The sequence below is a fragment of the Cryptomeria japonica genome, chromosome 6, assembly GCF_030272615.1.
Source record: "Cryptomeria japonica chromosome 6, Sugi_1.0, whole genome shotgun sequence".
NCBI lineage: Eukaryota > Viridiplantae > Streptophyta > Pinopsida > Cupressales > Cupressaceae > Cryptomeria > Cryptomeria japonica.
This window is the reverse complement of record NC_081410.1, coordinates 287,146,402-287,158,948: the sequence shown is the minus strand read 5'-3', so window position 1 is coordinate 287,158,948 and position 12,547 is coordinate 287,146,402. Positions and strand designations below refer to the sequence as shown.

Genomic DNA, 12,547 nt, shown 5'->3' with positions numbered 1-12,547 from the left:
GTGAATCCGTGGAGATGTGGATGGGGTTTGCAAAAGGCCAAACACTGATAGAGAAGGGCGAGTGCTTCAAAACACCTTTCAAAACTTTGACAAATGATTGTGTAGGCCAAACACTAGGCAAACCGTTGACCACAAACCAATAAACCCTAATATATCATGAGAGCCTCCAAAAATTGATTTTAACTCCCAAACATGCCAAAATAGGTCAAAATCTTGCAAAAATTTGACTAGAATGGAAATGGGTAGAGGGCAATTTTGGTTCTCTACCAATTTTTTTCATTTTGTTGCAAATTTTCCTATTGTACGGGTTTGTACAATATAACAAGGTACAAAGAATAGAAAATTGCAAAAAATTGAAAGTTACTGATTTTTCCTAACGAAAAGCTGTTTTTCGTTCTTGGGTATTCTTAACTCAATGGTGATGTCTCTTTGGCTCCATGACACTTTGGTGATAGTGCTAAATGTTGGAGTCACCTTGATGCTATAAGGAATGTGTAAACATGTATAGAACACTGGTATTTGGTAGGCCAAGAAAGACAAGCAATCTCACTCAAAATTTTAACCAACACCTTCGACCAAATCTTGCTTTGATACCATGTTGGGTTTGCTAGTATCTTTATATGATTTTCAATATCAGATTGAGCCATGCAAGACGAACAAGCACACACTCAAACCTAGGATTTGAATCGAACAAGATAACCTTCCACTAGTGAAACAAAATGAGCACAATTGTATATTTCCAAACCCTAATTATCTCACTAATTAAATAATTATCGATTTTCCATATAATCATTGAAAATAAAAGAATTAACTTCAATGTTTTTAAAATGCCAAAATTACAATTTCAAGTTTAAGTGCTTATTCCAGGTAATAGCATATTTACATTTGAAATACATTGTTCCAATATTGGCTATCATGCCATGTAAACATCAACGATCAATCTAATTACAAATAATGATAAATACAAGTTCGTAAACAATGTCCTTGGTCGCCACCAACCCACATGTTCATTTGCAAGCCGAAGGATAGGAACATGGCTCAGGTGCTTTTTTGCCTAAACTTGAAGCTATGCTTCCTCGAAGTTCTTCATGTTTACGTATATGTATGTATAGGTATATCATATCTACATATCTACATAAATACATATACATATACATATACATATATGTACATATACATATACATATACATATACATATACATATACATATACATATACATATACATATACATATACATATACATGGAAGACTTGCAGAGTACTTGCCGAGTCTTGAAAAACTCACAAGTTTTTCTGCTCGACGAGTATTTGCTATTTCATTTTGTTTCACACTATCAGCTATCAACATTCCACATGAGGATGGCATTTTGTACCTATTTTTCATTTAAATCAATCAAATATATCTAGATTCAGCTTGTTTCTTTTATGTACTCATTTAATTACTCATTGGATGCACCTCCTCATCAAATGCATTTCTAATCAAATTTAAGCAAATTTTTAAGTTGCTGAGTTGTCGTCGAATTTTTTATTTGGGCCTTGGTGAGTTTTTGCTTTTGGCGAGTAGTTCAACTTTGCATATATATATATATATATAAACAAGGTATGCAGTTTTATTTTCCTATCAACCATTTGAAGCATCATGATGAAAATAGTATTGATAGACACCATTAAGTCATTCAAAATGAAATCATCAAGTCATTCAAAAGGCAGATCTAAATGAGACTACGTGGTGTGTGAAATAGGTTTCCATCATGATCATTCTTTATCAAGTGGATAGATCACTTCTCCTCAACCATGTTCTCACCTTCGACTCATACCTGCACTCAGTTACATGTCAATAGGTTAGCTCTCAAAACCATAGCCGAAGCCTGTATATGGTAAGGAATCTTAATAATATCACAATTAAAACATCATCTTTTCATTTGCATTTATAGTTATAACCCTAATTCGATCATATATATTCATAATCAAATAATCAAGAGATAATTAACTAATATTAAAATCCAGTTCATTTCAATAATTAAACAAGCCAAAAAGATGAGATGTGACAACAATAGGATATCTATCATATACAGAATGAGAGTGTGAAAATGTACAATGAGAGCCTTGCATATACATGCAAGGTAGAGGGGGTAGAAAGGTATGACTGAACGATTGACTATCCTTTCAAAGATGCATCACTTGTATCCTCATATGGCGAGTGTGTGAGCATGTGTAAAGTGTGCATGCAATAGATGTCCCAATAGGTGAGTACATTCGTCTCAACCACATGAAGTGAGACAAAAAGGTAAAAGTCCTTGAGTGTGTTGGAAATGTTGTCATTGATGTCAAGAGTGGAAATATTGTTATTGGTGTCGATATGCAGTGATAAATTTATAAGACAAAATAGTTCTGTTGATACTTTGAGAAAGCTCCTTGTATTATATTTATAATGAAGTTGATACAATTGGAACCAAATGGTTTGACAGTGAAGGATATCTATGATAAAGGATAACTGCAAAATAGATTTAGTTGTATCCAACTTGTGGCTCATCATTCTAACCAAGCAATCAAATAAAGGATGCAAAACACAATATATGTTAAAGGCAAAGCAACTTTTTAAAGAGAAGTTGATGCAGCAAATTAGAGGATGCAACGATAACATATTGTGGTGATTTATCTCAGATGTTAATGAGGTTATATAATGCAGCAAATCAATAAGGAAGCGCTTAATGTTAAGAATCAAGCCCGACAGAAATTGCTTTTGAAAGAAATTCAAAAGCTGTGATTGAAGGACATAAGCATAAGATTGTTGGCCGACTTTGCAAGATGAAACCAGTGTATTTATCGACCACATTATGATAGCAGCAGACAACCGACTTCACTATATGCAAGACCAGAATTAATGAGTATTTTGTTATGGGCCAACTTTATTGTAAAGATGTTTATATATAAATGGCGTCTAGAACAAGAAAATGAATAAGTGATTAACATGTCTCTAAGGCAGCGATTAACAAGTCTCTAAGGCAGCAATTGATAAGTCTCCAATGATAGTGCTAAAAGAAAGTATATTAACAGCTGAAGGAAATACTCCTTACAATGGGTATTGTGTGCTTGAAGATGATCTAAACTCTCTGGAGTATATGTATGTTGGCTTTGTCAAAGACAGTTGGACAGATTACAGCAGTCATGAAAAAGGCATTGAATACACAATTTAGAAAGTTCCATAGCAATGGATTCTAGAGTTTGTTTGGTAGCTTTAACAGTGGTGATTATCTGTGTAAGTGGAGAGGAGAGTAAGAGCATCCTTTCGTATTTGGTGATTCTTTATTTGATGTTGGAAATAACAATTATTTTGCTTCCAGCTACAGTGATCATAAGAAGCAACGATTATAATATTAATACAACAATGAAGATATGCAACAATTGTATTTTATAAAGGCTGTGCTTGAAGACAATAGATGCAGCAATATGCTATGTGCAGACATGACATAGATGGACTAAAGACCAATCAAAGATTTGCAAAGGATGCGATTAATATGTTGGCCAATGTAAAGGCAGAAATAATACAATGTGATTTGTTAAGGAAGAACTTTCACTAGCAAATGAGTGCGATATTACTAAAAGAGCCATGATCTAATTAAAGAATGTGAATAAGTAATTAAGACAGCGTTCAGAACGAATCAAATGAAGACTTAATGAAATAGTGCAATTTGAATTGATGCTAGCTGATTTGTTAAGACAAAGAGAAATGAATGTAAGAGAAGGCACGATGAAACAAAGTGTTGTGCCAGAGAATTAAGAGAAAACATGACTATTGGTACATCTGTATCAAGAGGTGCAATTAGTAAAATGTGTAAACCAAAATAACAAAGGATGTGTCTGTTCGGTTGAAGGGTAATGACCATTAAGAGAATCGCCTCTCTTGGGGCAGATATAAGAATATATTGAGAGTGGGAGTTTGGCGAGTGTGGTGTGTGTAAAAAGTGGTGATGCATGGTTCAAGAACATAAAACCATTGCACCAGGAATCCGTGATAAGGAGATAGACTGCAGACTAAATAAAGAATTTTATCTTAGATGTATAGTGAAGAATTGATGACAGATTTATGAGGAGATTGTAGTCTGATCTGTGGCAAATTTAAGGGAAATATAGAGCAGGAGTACAACATAGGTTGTGAAAGTGATTGTAGTCAGATTTGTAACAGATTGAGGAGATTAGGTGCAGATTTTGAAGAGGAAATTGTGATCAGTTTTGTGGCAGATTTATTGTTACCATAGAAGCAGTTTGAAGAAGAGTTTGTGGAGAAAAAGGTTGTCCATCATCTGTTGTAGAAGCAACTTTGAGAAGGTAGAAAATAGAATGAGGGGTTGGTGCCTCTAGTGGGTAAAGACTCACAAATAGAATGAAGGGTTGGCGTCTCTAGTGGGAAAGTGTCTCACAAACAGAATGAGGGGTTGGTGCCTCTAGTGGGCTGATACCTATAAATTTTTAAAAGAGTTTCTGGTATATAAGGAAGCTATTTTGCTGTGGTTTTCTCCCATAAGGGTTTCCACGTATATACCTTGTGTTCTATTTGTGTTCACGATAGTTAGATCTCATGTGAAAGTTAGTATGCAATGAATATGTTTTGAGATTAATTTATATGCTTGTGAATTAAGTAGACAAAGTAAAAGTTTGTTATACTGATTCAACCGTGTTCTCAGTATAACCGTGTTCTCAAGAGAGTGGAGACTTAACTAGTGTGAATAGACTTCTCCCAAGTAGGCTAAAAGCTAGATAGATAGACAATTTCACTATTTACACTAAAATGCTCAACTCCTTATACAGGCGTTTTGAAGAAAAATAATATTATTTTCTTTTTTTTTTCTCTTTTTTCTCCAAAACTTTATATTTGAAAAGTGTCTAGAAAGTATTTTAATTAATATTACTTTTGGATACCTTTCTCAACAACACTTTTTGTTCCTCTTTATTAAAACAAAATTTGCCTTGTTATGAATACATCATAAAGTTACTTTTTGGACAACTTAACTCTAATTAAATTTTTCTCTTGCACCACTTTAATAGCCTACGAGAAATTAAATAATAGGCTAAGGATCTCCTTATGAGCTATGCTTGGAAAGGGGACATGACATCAAGGAAATAAAATTTTCTTATAAGAGTAGAAATGAAAAATATTCCGAATTAAATGTTAGCATGTGGGGGACAAGGAGTGATTAATGGCACTCACACTCTTAGAAACATGAATAAATCTATTTTTCATGATAGTTCTGCTATAAATTTTAAAATTTAAAACAATATTATGATGGGTTGGAGAAATTTCGTGAGAACCACTAGAAAAAGGTACATTAGATAGGACTAGAAGAAGGCAAGAAAATATTTAGAAGAAAGCCCTTTTGGTTTGTAATTCCAATTACAAAAAGATCACGGAAATTAGACCTTCCAAAGAAATCTTATGGATGTAAAACATAATTTAAGATGTTTGCAAAGTTACAAAGCTCATGGTGTAAAAATTAGGCCAAATATGAATTGGCTTAAAGGTGGGAATAAGGGAACAAAACATTTTTTCAACAGTCTGAAACCTAAATAGAATAGGGAGGCTATTGGGTCCATCTTGATTGATGAGACATTAAATGAGAATAATAATGAATTGAAAGATATGTTTAGGGAATTTTATGAAAAGCTTTTCTTTGTGGAGGGTGGTAACTACAAAAGCAAAGAAGCTAGAGACCTTTGTGCAAAGATTAGCCCCAATAAACTTAGTAAAGAAGATGCTATGGGATGAATTGGAAAGAACAATAAGGTCTTTTGAAAATGTAAAATCTCTAGGTGCATATTGTTTCCAATTGAATCTACAAAACTAATTTTAATTGGATCAGAGATGATTTATTGAGCATGCTTCTGTGGAAAAGAGATAAACATGGGTATCATTAATTTGCTTCCAAAAGGGGGGACAAATGTCCTATAAAACATTGGAGATCAATAACTCTTCTTAATGTGTCATTTAAACTTATTACCACATTATTGGACCTTGCGTTGTCCTATAAAACATTGGAGATCAATAACTCTTCTTAATGCATCATTTAAACTTATTACCACATTATTGGACCTTGCATTGATTGATATCCTCCCAAAAAGAATCTTTGATACTCAAATTGATTTCTTCATCCTTGAAATTTTGATCACTAATTAGGAATTGATTGAATGAGCAAAAAATTATAATTAGGATATATGTATGACAATCCTTGATTTTGAAAAAGCATGTGATAGAGTGGAATGGTCGTTCATCCTTTTAGTGGTGGAATCTTTTAGTGTTCCAAATTTTGTATTATGGTCAAGATGCCCTTTAATAATGTTCAAGCATAGATGGATACCAATGGTTCATTAATTGAGCCATTCTCTCTGCAAAGATTTATTAGACAAGGGTGTTCTTTAGCACTTGCATTGTTATTTATTGCTCTAATATGCTGCCCTGTTTGCCTTAGTTTTATTTGTGTTTGCAAAGGTTTTCCCATGATAAATGAAGTGCAGAATAATAGAAATATTTGCAGCAAACTAATAACTAAAAAAATTGACAAAATTTAGAAATACATAAGGCTGAAAATTGCAGATTTTATTTCTGATCTGAAAGTACACTTTTTCCCAAATGTAAGAGCAACCCGGATCATTAAATAGCATTATATATCTATTTCGAACATACCCAAAAAATGCAGCAGTGAAATGGCTTGAGTTGTTCATAAAATAATAAATATGGATTCTGGCTTATTTGGAAATGGATGCCACTCCCAAGAACCTTCTCTATTGACCAAGAAAGATGTAGCTTTGAGTATGATAACCCAAAATTGCACCAAATGTGCAAATACACACAACAAAACTCTCAAACGTCTCTCCAAGAAGGCTCACATCCCAAGAAGAAGTGTACGGCCTGCTGCAAGAAGTATGGCCAGCAAAGGAATTGGAACAGCCAGCCAATGGAAGTATAAACCATAACAAACTCCTCAAAAAATTTCTCAATCAGCCCACCAAAAACAAATATTTAGTGTAAACTCCAACAAGATTGAATGTTTGTATCACCAAACAGTTCAATTGTGTTTCCTAAATGAAAACATCAAGAATCCTCTAAATTGTGTCTTTTGACAACGTGAAGAATGTCGCCTGCAAGAGATTTCGTCCTCACAAACCTTGAGAAGAACAATCTCCTTCAAGGACAAGTAGCAATATCAAAATATCAAACTCAGCATAACACAAATGAGCTCCTAGTCTCTCTTTTATAGCCTACAAGGAGGGTTTGGTCTCTTCTAGTTTGCCTTTTAAAACATTAAAAGAAGATCTATATCTTCATAAAGTGTGCCCATGTCTCCAAAAAGGCCCCCTTATTAATTTGCACTTTACTTTAATCTTGTTGTCCAAATAGTCTTTTATTTAAAATATATTAAATAATGATAAGGTATTTTTTTTGATCGGTGAGCTTCGAGTTTTTTTGCAGGGCTCGAATCTAGGGGAGGTCACAAGGGGGACCTCTTCCCCAATCAACATATTCAACTAAGAAGCCACTTATTCAACTCTTATCAACTTAGAAGCCACAATTGCAGTCCAAGAGCCACCACTTGGAATTCCAACACTAGATGTCGCTTTGGGGATTCGAACATGGATCTCCATCTTGAGAACCATATGGCCTTGCCTTTACAACACAATCCCGTTGACTTAAATAACAATAGAGTTAAATATTTAATTTTAACTTTATAAAATGTTAATTTATCGTTATTTAAATTTAAATCACTAGACTATACCAAATATTGAGACAATGATGTCCACGCTCCCATTGACATATCTAAATATAGAAACATTGACAACTAGCTTAGTCGGTGTCGACACCTGACTTACTGAAAATAGTATGACAGAACTCATCCGAAACCATTCTAAAAAAAAGCGTTATGCTCATCATAACCGTTGGAGCTCAAATAAATATCTGATACTACCAACCTGCTAGATAATCTGCCTCCAAAGTTTCCTAATCTTGAATCATTAGCCAACAAGAACCAAATTGAATAGGTTAATGGTCCACCATACTAAACTGGTTAGGAAGGGGACATTACAATTTGCCTCTAATGCCTTTAGTATATTTTGTGATCTAATTCAATTGGTCCTCTAGTGAAAGGAATTGTTTTCCAAAGAAAGATAATTTGATTAATATATAGTTTTTTGATGACACTATTATTTTTGAATCATCTCAAGGTAAATGTTGATAATGTGGTTGATAGACTTAACATATATTCTAATGCTTTTTGGGCTAAGATTTAAAAAAAAATTCAATTGGGTTAGTTGGATAGATTCTCCTCTTGAGTGGTTAAACATTTGAAATTGGCAATGGAGTTGACTAATAAGATTGTTAAACACTTGCCATTCCTTATTGGTCTCTCTTTGAAAGAAATGTGGAAGTGGATTTTTAAGAAAATTGAAAATAAAAATATCAACTGGCAAAGCTAATTTATTTCTCTCTTTAGTAGAATTCAAGTTTGTTAGAAGGTGCTTTCTTATTGCAGCATATATTAGTCCTTGGCTATTTAAGTGATGGTGGGAGGCCGAAAATGTTGATAACAGAAGTGCAAAACCTGTGTCATTTTGAGAAGGCAGAACTGTAAAGCTGAGGAGATGGTTCCACAAGTGATTCCTAACAATGAATCGATTAGCAAAAAATCCTACTAATGGCTGCCAACATGAATATGTCAGTGTTGACTACTACAACTAGGAGGACATAGAAAAAGCAATGGAATGGCTCTTATACCACTTATTAGAGCCATTGCGTAGGTACTGAACATATACATTAAAAACAATGGCATTCATGCTTGATTAATTCACACAATCAATGTCAAAAGGTATACATAAGTAACATATAACTCCCAAAACTGCCTGGGAGAGTCAACTCATCTATGTGAGTTGTGGTTAGATTATTTTATTCTAACGAAAACATCATTCTTTGGACTTAATTGGATGCATAAGAAGGTTTCAATTTTGTAGCTTTTTGGTTACTAAACATTACATGCAATAGAAAATGAGTTAATATACATTCTACTTCTACAGTTAATGTGAAATTTCTACGTGAGAATTATCTATTAGCTTTTGAATTTAGAGAAAATTTTCACTCAACTTGAAGTGCAGTTAATGAGTTAATATACATTTTAATTCTACTGTTAATGTGAAATTTCTACATGAGAATTTTTCTATTAGCTTTTGAATTTAGAGAAAATTTTCACTCATCTTGAAGTGCAGTTAATAATTCTATTCTTACTATGCAGCTATTAATTTACTTTTTGGTTTTTGGTATGTTTAATTTTGAGCTTGGTGAATCATTGAAGTGGACTTTTTCTTTGATTTGTTTCTTTTAGATATATACATTTCTAATCATTAATTTCATACAGAACAGCACCTGGTGGCCATGCTAAAATCTGTTGCTGGACATGAATGGGATCAACATCGGAGGTTTGGAAATTTCTTTACTCGTGAGAAAGCTCATTCATAGTTTTTTTCTCAACTACTGGACACTATATAGGGCACATACATGATACTAGACTGGTGCTGCATCTTCCTTCCCCTCCTATAGCCATTTAATTGGAAGATATTGTATCATGAATTATGTCAGCAAAAGGAATCAAAAAGGGGCTTTCTTGCCATTGGAAACCACCTCTTCTGGACACCCCTTCTGGACCTGGAACCACAAAAACCCAAAAAAGCAAAAAAAAAAGTAGCTTTCTATTTTTAGAAAAAAAGCAGGCGGAAAAAGCAGGTTCCCGGATTGGTCCCAAAATGCCAAAAAAAAACTTTCTAAATTTGAAAAAAACAAAATTCCTAAAAAAGCAAGTTGTTAGAATTGACCCCGAGGAATTTCGATTTCACTCCTTCGATCCATCCGAGGCCATCCATAACATCAAAATGTCCTTTTGACGATCGCTTCATTTTTTGAGTCTGATGACTCCCCCAAATTTCACAAAACTTGACTCATTTTTGAGTCTCAAAGACTGGAGACCAAAACCCTAAACTAAAAGCATAACAAAAAGAGGGGGTCCCCATTTGCAATGGGGCGATGTGTCATTACGTCACAACAGATAGGAAATCCATTTTTGGATATGTTTTCAATCTTGGCACAAGTACAGTCACATGGACCAACAAGTAGTAGGTAGTAGCTCTTTCCTCGAGAGAAGTAGAGTATTGAGGAACAATAAAAGCAACATGTGAGGCAGTATGGCTTAGAAGGATGCTTTCAGATATGAAAATGTCTTAGGTAGGGTTTTAACCCTTGTTTTGTGACAAACAAGGGTTGCTAAATCTTGCCAAGAATCAAGTGTTCCACAAGCGTACCAAACATGTGGAGCTTTATTCTCATTTCATTAGGCAACTTTTAGAAGATGGATTGGTGATGTTACACTATTGTCCTTTTGAGGATCAAACTGCAGCCATTCTTATGATCTTACCAAGTCTTTGGGTATTGACGAATTTGTAAAATTTTGGGATAGATTTGGTGTAGTTAGTAGATTGACCATTAAGGGCATTTATTGAAGTAATATTGTAATATTTAGTATATAATGGTTGATTAAGTCTTTAATAGACTTTAGGAATAGCATTTTATTCTCCTAGTTTAGTTCTTATCCTTTGCTTAATTAGTCGTTGCTCTTATCCTTTATGGATAAAGCTTTTGTAAGTCTTATTTAAGGAGAGTTTCACTCCTTTGTTGAATATCAAATATCTTGGTAATCATGTCGTGTTATATTTTTCGTAATAATTACAGCATTGAGGAGCCTCTTCCAATGAACAGGTAGTGGAGGAATTGAAAAAAAAATAGCTAGGTACAGGTATGCTCAATTTTTTGGGAAGATTCAGGTGATGGAACAGCAAAAACATCCTGAGCAAAGATGTAAGTAACACCAAAAATCTGGAAGAAAATACAAAACTATGAGAGTATTCTCTTTTTCTTTGTTGTGCACGACTGCATGTTTACCACTACAACTGCTAAATTAAATGTAGGAAATAATCATTTACATGACAATGCATACCAGACATGACAGTAAAATATATCTTTATTCGCACATGCAATTATTACAGAGAAGAAGACCAGAGATGGCTGGCCTGTTAGTTTTATGTAACTAGGTTGTAAAATAAATAGGAGATGGGTTCTAATTGCCGCAAGGCAACATTAGAACCCATCCCAAAAAGGGCCGGGCCCTTTCCCTTTGTAATCGCACCTTTTAGGTTGCGTGGAGTGTAACCAACAAATAGGGCTGGGCCCTCTTCCTTTCCAAAGGTATGGTGTATTATATTAGCGCCCTAGAATAGGGCTGCACTAAATGAAACGTGGTGTTGAGATATAGGGCCGACCCTATTCCTATCTTGCTCATGTAACGTGGAAAAGACAAAAGTCTTTAGCGCCAAAAGTGCCTTATTGGGCCGACCCAATAAGGCACCTATCCATATATATTACAAGCCACAAAGATTTTATTACACACAATAAACACATACGAATTACCTCTGCTGTGCGAAAATCAGTATAAGTGTGAAATCTTCAGTTGTGAAGTGAAGTACCTTTCAGTCATCTATTCAACCATTAATGCGAAGCCCTTCTTCAAGTCAAGCGAAGTTAACACTCCAGCTGTGTGTGAACTCATCCAAAGCAAGGTGTAGATCTGGAGTGAACTTGGTGTGCTCTTACAGTGCTGATTAGTGCAACTTGTGCTACAGAATGTGCAGAAACAAAAGTCAGATCTGAACCACAAAGTTGTTCAAGTTCAGTGTGTTGGAGTGCAAAGAAAAGGTTGCAGACTGATGTTCACAGTTGCTGTATTAAACTAAGATAAGTCTGTTCTTATCTATCATCACTTGTTGTTGATTATTCTACCCCAGCTGGGAACTTTGTAACTCTGCTACTTTAACCTAATCTAATCAGATCTGAGGATCTATCATTGCTGGGTTTTTTTCCTCCAAGACGGAGGTTTTCCCAGGGTATCCTGTGTTATGTGTTGTTCTCTGATTTCTGCAACTATATCTGTTAGTAATCATAAATCTGTTCTCTAAATTAACATGGCCAAGGATTACAATAGACCCGACTATACCATATCACCTTCCTTGGCTATACACAACATATTTAAAGGAACTGACGGTTGCCTAGAGGTACGCAATCGTCTACCAACTGACACCTAACTACCCGAGAGTGACAACCCACTTAATACAATTAATTAATACATTGTTGGATAACAAATAATACCAAATATAACCATAGGCATTTTATGTCGACTGCATCATCCCCCCCAAAAGAAAAAGGTCATTTTCCATACGACAAGTAAACGTCAAGTAATATCTGGAAAGACTAATGACAAGAGTGTAGGCAATGACTTGTACTGGACAACCCCAACTTGTAGTGTACCTGCCAAATCAAATGGGGGTTTGGGGGCAATGCCCCCAACAACGTTAAGGGGCAGTGCCCCTTGCGGGGTCAAGGGGTAGCGCCCCTCGCGGGGTCCATGGCGTACATGATTTATTAAGACACCAAAAACATTGTTGATGAAGCCAAAAAATAGA

The 12,547-nt window shown here is 34.8% G+C and overlaps 1 protein-coding gene across 4 annotated transcripts in view; it reads left to right on the top strand.

The window, feature by feature from the left end:
* The window catches only part of LOC131031948 (uncharacterized), a 297,244-nt gene that overhangs the window by 10,470 nt on the left and 274,227 nt on the right, over positions 1-12,547 (top strand). For 3 of the 4 annotated variants that reach the window (XR_009103347.2, XM_057962824.2, XM_057962817.2), the window contains exon 2: positions 9,405-9,460. Coding sequence is in view for 3 of the 4 variants with exons in the window: in XM_057962824.2 (XP_057818807.2) it covers positions 9,405-9,460 (56 nt within the window). In the remaining variant the exon portion in view is untranslated. Of the gene's footprint in view, positions 1-9,399; positions 9,461-12,547 lie in introns of all 4 variants that reach the window. The other variant, XM_057962839.2, reaches the window with a different exon arrangement.